Here is a 20,324-nt window from a genome sequence, read left to right as displayed (position 1 = left end):
TACAAGCATGGACACATGTGTTGTGTTGCTCTTTGGTCAGTGGAATTTGCAGCCAAACAAACTGCACTGCTTGCACGAGTAGATAGCGACTTAGCTTGTCATCTGTAGCACGCTGAACAGCCTAAAAACTGAATCAGCAAACGTCAACATCAGTCAGGTTTAGATGATAAATGGTGTGGTCCTTAAACGCTGTCTGTTTTTGGCTTGTAGGCGACAGTTATCAGCAGACAGTGGTGGAAAAAGTACTGATATATTTTACTCCCCTGTCAAAATACTCTGTTCTCTCTGACAAAAAGTATTGTCAGCAAAATGTATTATTTTATTTATTTATTTATTTATACAAAAGCAAAAATATTTATTGAGCAGAAAGGTCCCTTTCAGAGTGTTATATTATTATATTATATATCATATTACTGGAATATTATTACCGATGCTTTAACACATATGCAGCATTATAATGTTGTGGCAAATCAGAGGAGAGCTAATGTGAACTACTTTATATACAGTTGGATAATGCATCATATTTCATAAATTTATTGTATGTTTTGTGTGTAAAATCTGAATCTCTCTCAGTGGCGTGGAAACAAAAAGTGCATTTCTGATTTTCCAAAGACCTTTTTTCAACCTTTCAGTAAAGAAAAATATCAACAATAAATCTGAAGATCACTTTGACATAATTTTTAATAGCAAAAAGGGACGACTTTCAGTTGAACTTTAACATATAATTACTCTTTTAGTCGCCCAGAGGCACAGAGGCAAAATCACTTGAAGCCTCTCAAAAGTAATTACACATTATTTTACCACACACACAGTATAAAGCTCTTTCCTACACACACACACATGCCCAGTGCATTAGAAGGTGTCCAAAACCTCTTATGTGAGTCTCAGCTATAAAAGCAGTCTGCTGTCCTCACTCCTCAATCACTGCCACAGTGTTTGCTATTACAGTGCATTAACAACAGCCAGACAGCTCTAATATAAGAGTTATTAGACTCTGTGTCCACTTCCATCGAAAAAACTGCTGTCTAATAACAGCAGTCACGACAGAAAATAGTTCCTCACTTCTTACTCGTGTTGGATGAACATTTTTCAGGCATATAGCCTTACCTACCCTACCACACACACCCTCACAGCCACTTTATCCAGGGCTGTGTGAATCTGTCCGGCTCTGTTTCCTCTCCTTCCGCTGCTGATGATAAGCATGTGATTACTGCCTGCTGCTCTGGGCCTGGTCAGCTCTGATAGGCTCCCTGGGATCCATCAGCTCTCAGAACTCACACACACCTCAAACACTTGGCACACACACATTATGCTCATCCAGCTCTTTGCAAACATGCTCTTCAAACACTCCACAGATTCTTTGCACACACACCTACAGCATGCCCCAACAAATCTTCATTACATGCAGCCAAGCAGACCACGTTTTAGCAGCCTGGGGCTGCTTTTTGTAATTGTTTTCAATGAGAATGAAGCGTTTTGCTCGTTTTTTTTTTGCGTTGCTGAGCGTCTCGCGTTTTTCCGCTCTATGCGCCTGACGTTAACTTCAACTCAGTGGAAAAGTGTGCAACATCATTAGTGTTTTTTTCCCATTGTCCAATCAAACAAGTGGAGATAACAGTCATGGAGGACAAACTAGTGGTGGCTGTTGCTGAATACTTGGAGCTGTGTGACTTTACCAATTGTAGTTACTATGATCTGAACAGAAAAGACCTGGAATGAGTTTATTTCACAGCAAAATAACAGTTAGGCTAAGGACAGATGATTCAATGGTTGCCTAGCAACAACAACAAAAAGGAAGACGCAGCAAGCCCATCTTTTTTTAAATTGAAGGCTTCAACAAGAAAGGCAATGCGGTGCGCCTCGGGTTTTTGCAACCTGCAGTTCCGCGCTCTGTCTGATTGGGGCCTTATGTAAGCCACATTAATTTGACAAGCATGTGAAGCTCTGCTCTGATACTTACACTGTTAGAGGAATACAAACATTAACCTCCTGTAAGCTTGAAAGGGTGGATCTGAAAAGCTTTTGGCTTGGATTTAAGAAAGAATGTCCATACTAGTGAAACAATTGCATCAATCAGTGTGTAACATACACTTAAGTAACCTGGTTACAATCGGCTTCCTCCAGTAAGCTGATTTCTTAACTGTCATGTAAACAAGAAATCTGGTTTCTGTAGTCAGGATTGGGGATTAGAGAAACCTGGTAGGTCGAATTCTCCTGGAGAACACTGATGTCTCTGCCATGTATGTGTGTAACCAGGTTTCTAATCAGCTTTTGACAAGTATGCATGTGCATAACTAAAGACTGAATACAGGGAAAGTAACAGCAGAGTGGCTAGATGAAAGGAGAGATCATAACACGGAGAGATGCGTCCTCATATTTAAAATAATTCCATCCAAAGTTCAACTAAAACTAAAAGAAACTAAAACAAAGTAGCCTGTAGTCTATATCTAAATAAGTAGGTTTCCACCACTGCACATTTGACTACTGTATTTCCTCAAATTAAAGATGGTAGTCAATTAAAAGCAAGGTCTCTGATAATGGCTGGAGGTGTGGTCGACAAGGCGGGCACCACAAACAGGCCGGGGAAAAAACAAGTTTGGATAAACTCCTGGTGCCTGTTATATAATGCGTGCATGCCTGTTAAGCATAAATAGTATTTACCTGGATATAAGTCCAGTCCTATGAGTACATGTGTAGCCTTCTGGCTGACTGTCAAAGAGAGGGAAGGGGGACTGAGGAGACGCAATATCGTTTAAATACGAGGATAACAGCGCATGTTTTAATAATAGTGATGGCAGCAACACTACATATTGCATTACCAGTAACCTTCGTACTCAAATATATGAGCAAATATACTTATCAAACAGGGAATTAGAAATAAAGGCCTCTCACTAATATAAGACAGCTACCAATAAAGGCCTGCTACCCTCTGCAGCTGAGGTAAATAAAGGCCACTATAAGAGGAAATACAGTATATGATAAATTTAGACAGTTTTGTGCTGAGAGAAAGCTCCATGCTGTCTGTCTGTTGTCAGTCTAACTCCCTCACAAACACACACCAAAAAAAAAGAGAGAGAAAGCAGTCAGAAAAACAGACAAACCACCTGTGGAGTATAATCCCCACCATTTAACTGTATGTTCAGTAGGGGTGTGCCCGAATACAAATACATTATTCGGCAAAGCACAAATAGTGGGTTTTATACAAATATTTGTTTCATACAAATATTTAAAAAATTATTTGTTGGGGGTGTTCCTCAGAGATAAAGCTGAGCTACTGACACAAGCAAAGTGCTCCCAAGGGACTCTCCATAACCTGTTGTTCCCCTTCTCCTTTCCACAAAGATAGGTTGTAAAAAATAGGCAATAAATGAAAAGTGCAAAGCAATAATCACCTTTGAAGTTCCTCCCTACATGTTACACAGTGTGCTGTCTCTGTGTTATGGGTGTATAAATAGGTAGAGGTATGTCTGCAATAAGGTGATGAGTAAAGTTTCTGTAATCAGCGCGGTCGTCTATGATCTGGGAGACTCCAGTTCAAGACCCGATGTGGCGACCTCCTTTGTAAAGTAGTTTATTCATGACCACTTATCGTAACACTTTAATTTTCTAAAATTAAAAGTGTCATAAAAACAAAAACAGGATTTTTAAGCCTCTTTCCACTTTTATTCGAATACAAATACAGATACAAATGATTTTGCTGCCTCAACAAATACAAATACAAATATAAATACTGGGATCTCCGCACTTCCCTAACGTTCAGTGGTCCTTCCCAGAACTGCAGCTGTGGTCAGGTTGAATTTACCATAGATATGGATTTTAATAATTTTCCACCTGGTGTGAACATGCAATCTGTATCTGGATATCTTATCTGGATTAGGAAAAAAAACGTGCATTGCTTCTCTTCACTTGATTTCCAGCATAGTCTGTATGCCCCGCCCACCTAATTTGCATGTTAAAATCTGATCAGAATCAAGAGAGAAAGAACATTTATTACAGATCACATGTTAAGACTAAGTGGGAATCTATATCTCCCACAGGTATAGTGTTCAGATGAGAGCTGGTAACTGTGAAGACCATATAGAGCATATGATTCACATCATTTTCATATTTTTCATTTTCATTTTCCCTCTCATTTATTTCAGTTTGTCCTTCATTTTGTCACCTGTCTGCATATCTGTGATAGACCCAACTGGAGCTTTCTGCAGGGACTGAGCTTGAGACCTTCCAGGGACAGGACACTCTGTCTAAATATATGCCACCTCCCCTCAGGAGAGCCCTGCAGAAACTCTGACCTCAAGGGAAACTAGCTCTCCACTCACCTCTCCTCAGCTGCCTTAACAAGCTCACTGTCACACATTACCTCTGGTGCATCTGCCAGCCAGCAGATTCAGGATTTCATTACATAAAGCTTCTGCAGTTATTAATCTCAGTCAAGTCAAGTGTTCCAGCAGTAGTAGAGTAATGTTTTCTCACTAGGACGGTGGGTGCCAATTTAGCTTTTCATTATATTCGTGTTATCTTCTGTATACAGATGCAAATGGAAGGAAGTGAGGTACTAGCATGTAACTTTAGTACTTTAGTCTTTTAATCAGATTTGTTGAAAATCAGAAAAATATAGAATATCCCCACACTTATCCCTTTTAAGGATTTTTCAAAAATTTCTGCAATTTCAATCAATGTTTTTTAACTTTACAATAAAGCTCAGGCTATTATTAGATGGATGGATTATCTTGAATTGTAATCAGCTTTATACACATCATTGCTGCTTAGATTGAGAAGGAAGCTGCTTTGTTAAAAAACAGCATTGCTTGGTGCATCTAGTGGTCAAGATGCACGGCATGAAATCATAATGTCCTCGCTCCCCCAGTTCCAATCTAGGGCCTTTGTTGCATGTCATACTCTCTCTCTCTGTGTCTCTTCTGTCTGTATCTCTGCCGTTATTAAAAATGAAAGGAGGGCATCAGTGTGTGAATATCATTCACCTGTTTGAAGGTATTTCTGTGATGTTGTAAACACTGGCCCTTATTGATATGGCTTAAGTAGAGCTGGACTATGGAACAGAGATGCTGCAGTGTATGGAATACAAAAACAGCAAACAGACAGCTCTTCAGCACAAGCAGTAAGAATGATAGATTGACATGTTTACATAAGCCACAGTTACATAGGGTTTTACTATCTGCTATGGTTAAAGCTCCTCAACCAGCTTTCATATGACAGATCAATCAACATAATTATATAACAAGTATAACATTATATTTTTAATGTTCAGTCACTGTTAGGGAGTAAATGAGTGGCCACTCCTAGAATTGTACAGTCCTACCTTGACCTGAAGTCTGAATAGGATCTGCAGTATTCTACATACTGTTCTGAAGATGGAGAGAACAAAAACAAAAGAAAACAGTAGTGCTAATAAAATACTGATTACACCTTACTGAGCTCCAGCACAATTGTCTGTAACAGATAATCCTGTGCAGGTGATGATGAGTGTATGTTCAAGCTGCAATCTTGCCAAAATGTCAAAATTATCTTAGGCTTCACTTCAAATGAAGGCTTTATCCAATTTTGTTTTCTGGTCAGCCATGGCACTGTATCAAACAAATGAGCAGGCTTTACAGGCATCCCTGGAAAGTGACAGAGAGATACAAGTTGGAGAGATAATGTGAATTCGCACATTATACTATGATTTGACAGCAATGGTTGCCCAGCTGCAGGGTAGTGGAGCCATACAGTATTTAAAAATAAAATCTAAAACAAAAGAAAATGCTTTTAGAAAAGCTTTGTGTATGGGGTAGCATAGGCACTTCCTCTCAATAGCAGCCCACCTACGCCTCCTGGCCACCCCACATCAGAGGCCCACATTGTTCAGCACCAAGGCTGAGTCCCATTCCAGCCTTGAAAACAACACATGTACATTCTGTGCCCACAGAGCACTTTGACTCATGGTGGTACTAAAACAGGGACAATTTGTTGGAATATCGAGATTTACATCTTTATCTTCTAACTATGTTTTCAGCACAACAGGAAGCAACTATAGGGGCTTAATTCCAAATAAATTGGACAGATTTTTTCCATTTGTGAAAGACCTTAGTAAACATACATCAAACAAACTGCATCAGTAAACACAGTACTGGGCAGCTGCAGCTCACCAAAAGGATACATTTGAAGATAAACACCAGACAATACCACGTCAGAAATTACCCCAAAAATAGGACTGAAGCTGTTAGAATATTGATGCAGAATGCATGTATTTCAGAGAGTTATGTTTTTTGTTCATATCTTGCATTTTGTGAATTTCATTATTCTGGGATTGCTGCAAATCTGTAAACCAACTAACTACAACAGCTGTTTGGCAACTAGACGCAAGTCAAATGTTGCACTAAAATATGCTGATTGTGTTCTCTACCACTGTGTTCAGATTTGTACCTGGGCCCTGGTCACCCTGCAGCACCACCTGTGGGCCTGGCAGGCAAACTCGGGAGGTGAAGTGCCGGGTGCTGCTCTCGTTCACTAAGACGGAGGTGGACCTTCCAGAGGAGGAGTGCGGTGAGGACAGACCGCAGCTGGAGAGGCCCTGTAACCAGGGAATATGCACCAGGGTCCCAGGCATCTCTTCAGGCCTCCAGGACCATGGGGACCCTTACATCCAGACAGAGGAACTGCACAGCTGGGACTACAGGGGCTTCACTGCCTGCTCAGCCACATGTGCTGCTGGTGAGGTTTCAGAAATGGGTCTTGGCAGTTGAAATGCTCTGGACTCTTTTTGTCCATACCTATTGTCCTTTTATGTCCAACTGGTCCTTGTGTTTGTTCCCTGCCCAGGAAAGCAGACAGCAGTAGTGAGGTGTGTTAACAGGAAGCGAGGTGAAGAGGTGGAGGACTCTCTGTGTGATTCATCCAGCAAACCACCAGTTATGATCCGCATCTGTAACCCTGAGCCATGCCCCCCAAGGTGAGAGACTGCAAGGTCACTGAAGCCAAATTGAAAGCTCCCAAAACCTGAACAAGCACATTACAGCCAGGGACTGCTCCAGCCAGAGACCTGAGGTCTCAGTGTTTGTGCCCAGTTCAACTTTGATCTTTGTATCACATGTATGAATATTAGTGAAAAATGCCCAAGTGAGCCAGACTCATGACCACTTATGGCCAGTTACTGTAACTTGTTCATGATCATACATGTAGCAGTGCCTACAGGTGAAATGCCATCAAGTTTTGAGGGATTAGTCTGATGTGATATGTGAACATGTGGTTGCAGTTGTTCAATGTGCTCAAGAGCCCCGGCAGGTTATGTCAAATAGACCATGCCTGCAAGAAGTTGGAAGACGGTATGTCATATTGATTGGATGGAATTTATTGGAAGGCTGGTCAATAGTGGAAAAAACTGAGTAAGGAAGTTTGTTCTTGTATGTGTGATAGAATAATCTCTCTCTCTCTTTAGACAAAAATGGTCAGGGCTCATAGTGACAGAGAAAGTTTCACTTTTCACTGGTATGTATATTATCTTGAAGCAAAGACTAAAATAATCCCAGCATTAGCTGCTGCTAGGGTTTACAGTTGTCTGTTATGAATTACACACACAGCTTGTACCATAATTACAGCCATACACTTTCAAACCAATCTCTGCTTTGACTCTGTGGCATCCAGGTGAAGAGTCTATAGACCAATCACAGTCTAAAAAAGATGACTGTCAGTTGTCCTTTGTCATATAATTACAGCACATATAATCCTGACTTATTTACTTAGCAAATGGTTTATTTAATAAGATATTGAAAGTTTACCAGATTTAATAAGATGAAATAAAACTTTACTGATTGAAATTTAGCATTAGAGTAGCACATGGAACAGATCAGAGAGGTAAGTAGGAACATGATACAAACTTGTGAAGGTGAAGGGCTTGAGAAAGCTTTATATATGTATAGAAGTACAAACATGTGTGCGTGTGTCAGGAAATATCTGAACATGCAATACTGCATCAGGTTCATTAGTGTTTTATCTAAATATATTTAAATAAAAAGAACATAAAACTACATTCCACAATAAAAATCTTAAAAACATCCCCAACATTTCTTCATTCACATTAAATATGGGTTGAACTGGATGGATGCATTTGATGGAATGGTGCAGCCATGGAAGTCAGTGGTTTGAATTTTCCAAGACTGACCTCCCAAGAAAAATCATTAGTTTATTCATTATTCCTTAATACGACCTACAGCATGTTTACATCTAACAAAAACAGTATGCAGTCTCTTGTGGTCGAGCGAATTATGACTCCTCTCTGTCAGGAGCAAAAGTGGAACTCGTGTGACATCAGAGAGCTATAAAACCTGGTAGGGAGGAGGTCGGGGTGGATGTATGAGTCAACAAAACATGTGACTGTTTAAAGGAAACATGAAATGAGCTGCAGCCTCCCATAACAATGTTGGTTTCTTTAACCAAGATCACACTCTTTACCTAATCTTAACAAAGTTTATTATTTTAGACCAAACCACTACTTTTTCCAACCTCAACTATTTAGATTCTGTGCCTTAACATAACCACATTTATTTTTTACAGATTTGGCACTGAAAAACAATCTCATCCTGTTGATATGGGCACATGATAAAAATCAATATGGGTTGTTTTTGAAAGCCCTGTACACCTACACAGGTGTTGCTTCTTCTTCTTAAAGGCTTAAATTAAAGGTTTTATGTTGTCCTGTCACATTTACACTTACACAAGCAATGCAACAAACATGGCTAGATATGGCAAACCCCAAACAATGCAGAGCAGCAAATACCTCAGGCACTGCCATTTAGGAATTGCCCAGTGGTGTAATGGTAAAATAAGAGCTCTATGGGTTGTAATTGGTGACCATTATGAGACAAACAAAAACTCTTCAGCCATTGGCACTCACCCAATGTAATAAGAGTTTGAGTTTAGGTCGATTGACCTACCTCTGTCCCTTTAATGAAACAAGCCCAGTCAGATGTGAAGCCAGTGGTCAAGCCATTGGGTGTATTAGTGGCAGCAAGCAGACATACGACTTATTTTGGTCCCCTGTCCCTGTGGGTGTACTGGAGACACATGCTGGATTCTCCTCCTACTCTGGGAAAAGGATTATCATGCAGCTAATAATACACAGCTCCTACATTAAGCAGCACACACAAGTCAATGGCTGAATATTGTATATGGCTTTGATATAAAGCTTAGTACAACTCTGGCAGAAAGCATAGCTGCAGTAATTTTTCATTTCAGACTTGGATCCCATCATTTGCTTCACTGTGGCTACTTGCTTCTGTCTTGCCTGGGTGCTGCAAAACAGTTCCAACAAGCCAATAGATGTTCCAGAAACCAATCTCCAAAGCAGCCAAAGCCTTGTTTTCAATACACTGATTGCTCACTTTGATCTAAGGAATAAAAATGAAATGACATTGAAAGGCATTGAAAAGACAGATCAAAAATCAGACTTTTCTTTGTTCAGGTTAAACACTTTTGGCCGTTGCTTCTCCCTCCATCAGTCAGCTGCAGATGCCTGTCTTTATGTGCCTAAATGTAAAGTACAGCAAGGTAAGCTGTCATAGTCATCTCTACTGACAACAATTGGAAAAGAAAGAACATTAACAATGAAAAACCAATGAGCATCACTCGAGTAATCCTGCATTATAAACTGGTGGCTGAAAGTTTGAAATGAAAGACATTATAAAGTTGTATTATTGAAAGCAAAGAATACGACACATAAAAACTGTCTGCCAAACTCACAGATATCAGCATTTTCTAATGTGACGTGATTGTCAGGGCTTTCCAATACTGTTACAAAATAGTATTGGTATGGTTAGGTTTTGGTTAGGTTTAGGTGTAAAAACTACTTGGTTAAGGTTAGGTTGACATTGTGGTTTAAAAGAAAACTATGTGGAATGTTGGTAGCGAGCAGCATGCAAACAGTAGTCTACTATATCAGTCATACACTTTGTTGAACCAACCCTCCGCCCTACAAGGTTTTGCAGCATTAATAACAATGTCATACTACTTACTGTATGCAAACGAATGTTGCTTTGTGAGGACAGTTTCATGTGAAGTGTAGAATCCAGTGTTTTTGGAGCCTGACCCATACTAGGGGATAAAAGCCAGGATATCACATCCCCTTCTGTTTAAATTTTGACCATTTATTTTGCCTCGCTAGGAGTGTGGCTATAGGAGATGCCAATGTTGGTTGGTTGGTCCACCAAATATTGCAACAAATATTGCATTTATTAAAATGCCTTGAAATTAAGCATATTCATGGTCCCCAGTGATGTAACCATTCAATAATGTGACGATGAACAGGACATGACAACAATAGAATAACAACAACAATGAGTAACATCAAAACAAATTAATACATGTACATTGCTTAAGGTAAACAGTCTTGCTTAGCCTTGTGCTACTGTGCTATTCTATGCTAGGGTAGGCTAAGCTATGCCCCTGTTGTTACCAGTTTTTGGAGGGAGAAAGGTGCCTGCTGCTTTGTTGAGTCCAGCGAGTGAACCAGGCTGGGGAAAAGCTCAGAGGCTGAAACGCAGTCTTGCTGCACAGGTCAGCTTCTATTTAGTTGCTCCTTAGTTCAGTCCAGCAAGCTGCGGGTTTGCACAGCTTCCAGGATAAGGGCCGGTCTTGCAGCTTGCTTCTGTGTTGCTGAGGAGTTCAGCTGTGCTCATGGTAAATAAACTTGTTAACTGAATCTTTATCTTAGTTGATCTTAAGCCCACACATTGCTGCTTTTAAGAAAAGTATGGTGTGTCTGCTCTGTTAGCAGGCCACACTAACCCCGTGTCTAGACAGCAAACGTAGCGTGAGCAGTATGTCGGCAGAGCAGCAGCAGCAGTAAGGGCTTTCTCTGTGTGTCTACACTGGAGGTGTTCAGTGTTGAGCGTAGGTCACCCACGTGTTGGAAGTGCTCAAAACCCAATACACATGAGTATAGTGACGCGCGTAAAACAGAGGAAAGTAGACTTCATGCGTAAATGACAGCTTCAGGTCACGGTTACGCCTGTGAGACGTGGCTGAGACACGAGCCTGGACAGAGCTGCATACATTACAATCAGAGCATATCTGTTGCGTGTGATGTGTGCGTGAAAAAAGCGTCTGACACGCTTGCTGTCTAGACATGGGGTAAGACAGAGAGCTTCACAGCAGGGGAAAGGGCTGCATGCTGCAAAGTCCCTGTAGGCAGTGTGCAGGAGAAAGAGAGTAGTAGTGCTGCTTCCTGCAGCAGCAGTGAGGAGAAAGTAGAGAGGGGGAGCTCTGTTTTTTTTACCCAGATAATATCATAGGTCACATGCCACAGCAACCAGTGGCAGCTCAAATTGGGTCCATGGGCAGAGTTAACCTCCAGGTGTGAAGTACCCAGAGGGTTCTGGGAGACTGAGTCTCTTAAGGACTCCCTTTGAGTGAGAAACATGCAGTCTGGCCTTTGAGACCCCAACACTGGTGAGTCTGTTTCTTCATGGAAGTGCAACACTAAATCAGTAGAGTGTCGCTTTAAACTTCAGAAACCACAACACCTCCATCAGTAGTCTGATTTGATCTTCAATTGTTGATAGGGGATTGGAATCTTTTGGAAAACCTGTTGTTGTTTGAGCACAGCTGGGTTCTTAATCATTACAGTGGTGGTTCCAGGACAGCTTTGGTTTATAAGTCAACAGTAGAGTATGCTACTGTGATGCTGAGCAGTACACACACTTCTGTTCCTCAGTGGCAATGTCCTGGTTTATGTTTGAGATAAAAATACTGATTGATTCTAAATGACTTGTCAGCCTACATTTACTGTATAACAGGACAGCTGGCAGCTGACATTTTGTTTTTATTTCTCCTAGAATTTTTCAAGTATTAGTAGTACAGTATTATTTTAACAGAATACATTTCTAGGTATGATTTGTATGATCTTTAAATCATTTTTGCCATAGCCACAGAGCAGGCCCTGATCTATGCAGTAAGACAGAATCCAGACCACATATGTTATGACAGATGCAGAGGGATCTATCATTATTTGTTTGATCAATTCCTTAGGACTTCTGTTAAACTAGCTGTGTTAAGACTGAATTGGTTGAATTTCAGTCATCAAGCCAAATAAGCCATGCCCTCAGTCTGTCTGTGCATTTTGGATTATGTATTCAGAAAAGTACAATACAAAAGTACTACAATTAATAGACTTGCGTGATATTGTCTTAGTATTATATGTATATAATACTAAAGATCCATAAGGAACAATGGAAGGGATTTAGAAAAAGTCAAAGTATAGACTATGTTCAAATCAAAGATTACCACATAAAACCACATATAAAATGTAGAGCAGATTAGAGGGGTCTGTATGTGTTCAGTTAAGAAGTGACACCTTACAGCTGGCACTGGGAGAAGGCAGATATAACGTTTTTTTCTGAAGAACAATGTTCATGTGTTTTTTGTGATCTTGGTGTTACTGACATTCCAGAAAGGAGTGTAGTGTGTTGCTTTTCACACTCTAGAAACACGCCCCGCTACATCAGACCCAAGCTAACGCTAGCTTACTGGGAACACCAAGCATTGCACACCTGGGCTAACATTAGCTAGCTAAATAGTGCTAACAGTCCAGGTAATCAATAATCAAGAAACATTAAACTTAAAAGGCACAGTGGTTCCAAACTTGACAACCTCTATAACATGACTTTGGGAAACTGTGCACTGCACCCGGCCGTTATTCACCAAGAAATATTTACAGCACACTCACCCTAAAACCACAAACTGTCATTTTTGTGTTTCTGTTTGTGTACGGATAAAACAAATAAGATACAACGTGTTGTAGTGAGCTTCAAGGGTGTTGGTCAGCATTTTTTCTTACATTAAAAATAGCCAGGCTAGTGTAACTGTTCCCACCTACTTCCTGGCTTTATGCTAAGCTAGGCTAAACCTGAAAGTTGAGCTATTACTTTAAAATATCCTGTCTTTATATAACTCACATCACTTGGACACATGCAGTAGAATGATGACGTGTAGTGTGGAGTCAGTTCCCTAAAGCAAGTCTTGTCCGCATATAAAATGACAGAGATGTTGGTACACAGGATCTTAGAGGGACATTAGTTTTATATCCAAAAGTTCCTGCAACTCAACAGTCACAAGATGCTCGTAATGTTTTACATACTTAACCCTCACTGTATGCCTGTGTATGTGTGTGTGTGTGTGTTTGTGTGCGTGCTATAAGTCACTGCATTTCCAGGCAGCAGATGGATATTTGCCCATCTAGTAGTCCTGCAGGCTGGAGGCATGTCTGATTCACACACAGTGATTTACCTCTCTCTCCTCCTCTAATGGACATTTACAGGAAGCAGCTGCAGAGTGCAGGGCCTTACACACACTTACTCTCTCTCTCTCTCTCACACTCACACACAAAACACAGGGAGTAGTCTGCTGCCATAGTGAGGTGTATAAACTCCCCGATTGCCTCTTCTACTCTGTCTGTCTATAACTCTCTCTTTCTCTTTCTCTACAAGTGATTGCCATACATCATGCTTCTCTGTGGGGATTCATTCCTTGCCTTGTATTTTGTCTGACTTTATGAACTTTATGAAAACAATAAAGAAACCAGGGTTCCATATGAGGTCCTTGAGTTAAGTGAAGGCCAGTGCCATTCTCTCAACAGGTTTTGAAACCAATTTGCCTTCCTAAAGAAATTTGCACATATCCCTGTATATGCAGTTATCCAGGTGTTTCTTTGATTTCTCAGCCTCTCAGCCATTCTTTGTCATTTCTGTACTGCCTGAGTTACCTCAGCAATTAAGGATTGACTCAGTTGAGCTCATTTATCTCGCTGCTTGATTTGCCTTTGATGTGTGATCAGCAGTGCCGGAAGATGAGAGCCCGGTGGCATCAGACTGGTGTGAATAGATTGTTGCATTCGATCATTACATGTGTTTATCATGTGTTTTTTTTACTGACTAACTTATCATATGACTCAAGCTGCGGAATGACTTGTCACAAGGCAGACTAGTGACCAGAAAAGCTGGGGCCTGAATCACAAAGCAACATTAGTTTGTTAGCTATCATTAGGTTTTTTTTTAGCATCATGAAGCTGGCTCACTTTGAACTGTTATAGATCACCCCACTAAACTTGTGCTGCATGCCAGTGGATCAGATCAAAATCTGTCAGCAGCCTGTCAGTTGTTACTTGAAAAACTGACTCATCACTTTTTTCTCTGAAATCCTGACAGAGACAAAAGTGACAGGAAAGAGCAGTATAGACATTTTTATAAAGCAGTAGAATCACTTTGTCTGCCATGTCATGAGATAGTGAAAAACATTTTTGTATAATAATATGTCCACTTTAAAACAACATATCTAACATATAGAGGGTTTGCAGCTGATTATAGATGCAGGCAGGGTGGTAAGATATAGCTGCATAATAATTACATTCAGTATCTGTGAATCCTTAAAGGATTCATACTCATGCTCCATCACTGCAGCTCAGGGTAACATGGGGAACTCTTTATTAAATGTTTGAAGATATACACACACACACACACACACACACACATACATATATATATATAAATACAAATATATATGCTTTGTCTGCATCACAAACGTGTATATGTGTTGAAATGAAATAAACATTGTGACAGTGTGACAGAAACAGTGTGGCATGTTAATGTGAGCGACACGCCTTTTGGATTTTATTGATGAATGGCTAGATTCAATTCAGTTTTATTTATATAGCGCTAAATCACAACAAAAGTCATCTCAGGGCACCGGTTGGGTTGAGAGAGAAGGGGGGGGGGGGGACGACAACAACAACAAGCAATATAGACATGATATATGATTGACATTCTTTCCAACACATCCTCATAATTAAACAACCATACAGGTTGATTGTCCATGCAGTCCAGAACGACCCATAGGTCTGGTTAGGTTTAGGCACAAAAAAACACAAATGATCACTTGAAACATGGTGTGGGTTAAAGTTACTACTTCCTTAAAGTTGCAACTTTTGTCATCATGGCAACAGTAAACACCATGACAATCATAGTTACAGTTTTTAAAAAATTGTCATGCAGTTGGAAATGGGAAGCAAACATCGGTCTCCTGCAGCTAAGTCCACTTTTTACCATCTAACTATCTAGCCAAGCACCCAACCCAACTCCAACTCTACGGCTGCTAGATGGCGTTTATCACTCAAATGTAACTATAGGTCATATTTGGCAACTGAACTTTTGAGATAAACTGTTGTTTTGCTTAAGAGGATAAGCTGATTCTTTCTAAGCAGTTTGACATCTATAGGCACCCATTGGTAATTTGAGTCCAAATTCAAGTTACCTAATTTATTTTCCAACACTTGTTTTTATCTCTATTATATTTTGTTGGAGTGAATAACTGAAAAACAATAACTTCACAAAGAAATACAGTTAAAGCAACATCAGGCCTGAATTACATTCAACCAAAACTATGTTCTGAGAAAGTAAAACAATCCACAGTAATCAGTTACAGGCAGCTAATTGAACAGAAGCCAAAAATACAAAACATAAAACATCAGGGCTTGTCAGAAATTCCGGGAAATACTTTCCCCATTGTCTTTGTTTATAATAATATGGTATCAAAATCGATTATACTTTATATTTATATTTAAAAGTGCCACGTCTGAAAATACAATACAGAAAGGCAACAGCACTTTCACAATCCATTTCCCCAGTAGAGCTTGTATTCTAATATTTAACGTGTGTTTTGTGTATGACCTGTTCCATTATCTCTTTGTGCAGATGGGAAGTGACAGCATGGACTGGCTGCTCTGCGTCTTGTGGCGTCGGCATACAGACCAGGAGTGTGTTTTGCATGCGTTTGCTGTCCATCGAGCAGCAGGATATTCTGACTGTTTCAGAGGAAGAGTGCAGAGAATTCAAACCCGCCATCCTGCAACCCTGCAACCAGGTCGACTGTCCTGCAGCCTGGGAGACTGAACCTTGGCAGCAGGTTGGGACACTGTGTGTGTGTGTGTGTGTGTGGTTGTGTGTGTGTACCCTGTGTAACAAAAACTGACTGAATCCCTGCCCTCCTACCTCTCTCTTGCCTTATAGTGCTCCCAGTCATGTGGTGGGGGTGTCCAGGTGCGTAAGGTGTACTGTAAGCAGCTCCTGTCCACAGGGGCCTATAGGAGACTGGGAGACAGGGCCTGCTGGGGGAGCAAACCTGCTACCAGCAGAGGCTGCAGCACCACTGACTGTGTTCCCTACATGGCAGGAGGAGAATGGAGCAAGGTAAGCCCCAGAGAGTAGAGAAATGAAAGAAATAATGGGTGAAGGTGCATTTGCTACATTTTTTTGTGAACAGTGTGTTGCGAGTGTGTCTTCCATTCCGTAGGCTTTGAGCTGTAATATATATATATATATATCAAACATATATATTTCAAACATTTAATACAGAGTTCCCCATGTTACCCTGAATTGCAGTGATGGAGCATGAGTGTGAAAGCACTGTCAAACACTGTCTGGAATCCTGTAAAGATTCACAGATACTGAATGTAAATATTATGCAGCTATATTTTACCACCCTGCCTGCATCTATAATCAGCTGCAAACCCTCTACATCATCTTTTCATGGGTTGAAAATGGCGCGACACACCATCTACTGTTTTAAATCAACCCTGAACCTTTCAAGGCCAATGCTGACATGGGCTGTGTTCAGAATCACATACTAATGTACTATTCATACTAAGTATGACATCAAATTGAGCATATAGTGAGTTCCAACTGCATAGTATGTGGTATTTGTGAACAAGAGAAATGCTCGGATGTATACGAGATTAGCAAGAATTTCTGACTATGTGGTGTGAGCTTACTGGACAAACTTGACTGCCCCTAAATGCATTGCATCTCTTCAGACTAATCAATGATGGAGATTGTGAGCCAGGCTAAAAGCTGTTAATATGTCACTTTATTAAGTTTTAATATATTTTCAGGTGAAAAAGTAGCCATTTAGATCCCAAATATGTCATCTGTCTATCCAAATAATGCCTGGAAATTTGCTGCAATGTTTTTAGAGATGTGAAGAGGAAGCCACTGGCCAGGTGAGTCTGGCCATCAGCCATGTTACTGTATCACATGACTGTCTTGTTTAAGTGTGTTGTTAGTGTGAACAGTCTGCTGGTGTGGTAATGACATACTTAATTGTTCATTTAGTAGGCAGTATGCAGTACGTTAGAATGTGATTTCGTACACAGCCATAGGGTGAACAAGTTGGGACTTATCTATGTCATGAAATTTATACAAAAAAAGAACGTTAATGCCCTACCAGCTCTACATCGCTGTCCATCAGTGTCCCCTCCTGTGTCACACGCTACGTAGCCATGAGGCCACACCCCCTACAGTCATTGTCCTCTGCTGCATTTTAGTTTAAAACATTTAAATATTAACTAATATTATCAACAGAATGTGAAGTAATAAGATTAGGAATAGGTTCACAATTTTTAAAGTCTGTCTGAAAACAATAGCTAGTTGCCCATATGAGCACTGAAAGAGGTTTTCCTCACTGTAATCATTCCTCCTGCTTATAATGGCGATTAAAAGATCAAGTGCATATCTACCAGAGTTACAGACTTAATTCCATCTTTGTGTTTCATCGGACATTGTTTCCCTGTTGAGCTAAGGTGAGTAATGAAAAAAAGGGAATTTGGTGCTAAAAAGACAATAACTTTGTAAGACATCCATTTGATTTGATTAATCAGGGATTAAAGCTTCATGTTAACTTCAGATGAACTTTTAAATACATTTTTGTACAAAATAAAGGACTGTGAATATTTGCTTTCATTGTGCTGTGTCTGTATGTTTTCTTTACTGTTCAATGAGAATTTGAACAGCCATTACAACCGTATGTCCAGGAATTTTACATGAATATTGGCCCATTCTGTAGTGCCATTGTTCCATGCACATCTTGTCTTTTTTGACTGTGAGCAAAATCCCTAACCTTAACCATACTGCAAAAATGTTGCCATTGAATATTAAAACCATTGATACTAAACAACCCAAGCAAGGGTTTTGCAGAACTGTTCAAAATGCAAGTTCTGTCTGACAATAAGGACGTTGAAATAGGTTTGTCAGAAACATTCCTGTTCTATTGTGTTTTACTTAATAGTGCTCGGTGTCCTGTGGTTTGGGGATCCAGCGCAGGGAGCCACTGTGTCGCCAGTTGACGGCCATGGGCCACCAGGTGACTCTGGCAAGGGAGCTCTGTTCAGGACTGCCCCCCCCACCACTCGTACGAACCTGCCGCATGATGGCCTGTCCCAGTAAGAACACACACACACACATCAGTTTCTCATGATTAAAATGCAAGAAAAAGAAAAAATGAAGAGCAAAATTAACACTAATGTGAAGTAGTAGGTGGTCAGAGCTAACGTTAGCTTGACTTTTAGCTCATCCTTCTCCTCAAAGTGTTTTTCAATGTGTTAAGTCACTGTAGCTCTTGATGGAATAACGTACTCAGGCTTGAGGTATGAATATAAATAATATGAATATAAGGCAACCCTGATTATAAGACGACCCCCCCTTTTCCAACAGCTGTTTTTGGAAAAATAACGTTAGTTTTTGAATATAACTTATATCATAGCATAGTAACATACTCACACACTCTCCTACCAGGCTTTTGGAAGTGGTAAAAAATGTTTTTCTCTGGCAGTTAGCATTAATATTGACTGCCTGTTTGTCTTTTTGAGCTCCTTATCATCTGTGACATGGTATTTGGCAGCTTGACATATTCCGTTTCTGCAGTAGAGACATCAGAAGACACTGCAGACCCGTTGTCACTTGTCATGAATTCATTTCCTCTGTGGCAGAAAAACACGTTACACAAGCCTTCAGAAACTCCTGCAGGTTAAACTGGACTAATGAAACACTTAGAGCTGACTGACTCTAACACACTCACTATAAACAGACTTTAAGACACTCACCAGCCTAGCAACATTAATGCTACAAACAAACTTAATCCGTTCAAAAAGAATATCTGATGTTTAAAATAGTGAATCTATCCTTTAAACATACTTGCCATGCGCAGATATTGTAGAAGGTGAACATTTTAAAAATGTTGGCATTGAATATAATCTGGAGTTTTGTTGGTTCATCCAAAATAAATGTTTTTGTCTGGTGTCAGGATTGTAATTACCCTATTAAACGGTGTATGGCTGTAAAACATAGTGACTGTGGATGGAGGAGGATGGAAGAGCTCAGCCTCACCCTCAAGCAAAAATGCTGGAACACAGAGAGAGCAGAGGAGAGAGAAAAGAGAGCCAAAATAGCAAACACAAACATAGATTACACTAAAACCATGTTTTTTCTGCTTTGCTGATCTTAGTCCACACAGACCTTAAAGATCTGGGTTTTCACTTGCCACTCTAGAACCCATTTCCATTCAGCACCCTTTGTTGGGTACCCTTGACACTGATGAGATTGCCATCTTAAAGGGGAATTCCATCAATTTTACAAATCAAACTCTGCTTAAAATTCTCAGGCAGAACATTTACATATAGTGTAAAAAGTAGTACAAAGTCTTTTGTATCTCCAGAGGAAGCTGTGTGCAATCTGATAAATTAAAATTATTATTAAAAAAGTGAAAAAAATCTGAAGGTGTGGGGTTAGAAAGAAGTGAAGTTACTAGACCTCTGTAGCCCGCTCATCTGTGTTGGAGGCTAGCAGCTCCAGGCTACATTAGCCACACCTGAAAGTTGAGTTAATCAAGTCAAGTAATCACTTAGACAAACATTACTCATTGAAAAAGTAATTACATTCCTAATTACTCAACAGCAAAAGTAATCAGTGACATTACTTGTTACTTTACTTTCAGCTCTGTCAACGTTTTCCTTTAAACAACTTGAAAGCCTTCATGCTCAAAATGTTTCATCTTCTGTGTTAAATGTGTGGTTTAACAAGCAGTAGTCGACAGTTTTGACATATTTACTGACCATCAACAGCTAGCTTAAGGTTAGCCACAGCGACCTCATGAAGTCCAGTCCTCTCAGTGAAGCTGCTTTGTTCTCACAGCCTCCAACTCTGAACTTAACGAGCTGATTCCTGAATGTAGCCTTACCAGTGGCTAATATTAGCAAGCCAGCTAAGAACACACAGCATGAAAATACCCCACACCAAGTTAGCACATACCAGACTACTCTGTCCACTTAACACAAAGAGACCAATCTGATATCAACCTTCCATCAAACTACTGCTAAGACATCAAACAAGTCCACCCCTAAACTGTCAAAATAACCAAGTGTTACTGAGAGTAATTTGTAGTAATCACACATTACTGTAACACGCAATGCATTACTGCCTGACACTGATTGTGGGTAATGTAAGCTAAAG

General features: G+C 40.1%; 1 protein-coding gene across 6 annotated transcripts in view; it reads left to right on the top strand.

Annotated features, from left to right (window-relative positions):
- The window catches only part of adamtsl3 (ADAMTS-like 3), a 296,275-nt gene that overhangs the window by 220,746 nt on the left and 55,205 nt on the right, over positions 1-20,324 (top strand). For 4 of the 6 annotated variants that reach the window (XM_042405614.1, XM_042405639.1, XM_042405622.1 and 1 more), the window contains 5 exons: positions 6,416-6,711; positions 6,820-6,949; positions 15,738-15,948; positions 16,053-16,232; positions 18,106-18,259. In XM_042405614.1, coding sequence (XP_042261548.1) covers positions 6,416-6,711; positions 6,820-6,949; positions 15,738-15,948; positions 16,053-16,232; positions 18,106-18,259 — 971 coding nt within the window. Of the gene's footprint in view, positions 1-4,142; positions 4,482-6,415; positions 6,712-6,819; positions 6,950-10,618; positions 10,672-15,737; positions 15,949-16,052; positions 16,233-18,105; positions 18,260-20,324 lie in introns of those variants that run through there. The other 2 variants (XM_042405645.1, XM_042405652.1) reach the window with 2 other exon arrangements.

The sequence above is a fragment of the Thunnus maccoyii genome, chromosome 1 (genome assembly GCF_910596095.1).
Source record: "Thunnus maccoyii chromosome 1, fThuMac1.1, whole genome shotgun sequence".
Lineage (NCBI taxonomy): Eukaryota > Metazoa > Chordata > Actinopteri > Scombriformes > Scombridae > Thunnus > Thunnus maccoyii.
The sequence above is the reverse complement of the archived record's forward strand: the minus strand, read 5'-3'. Positions and strand labels throughout refer to the sequence as shown.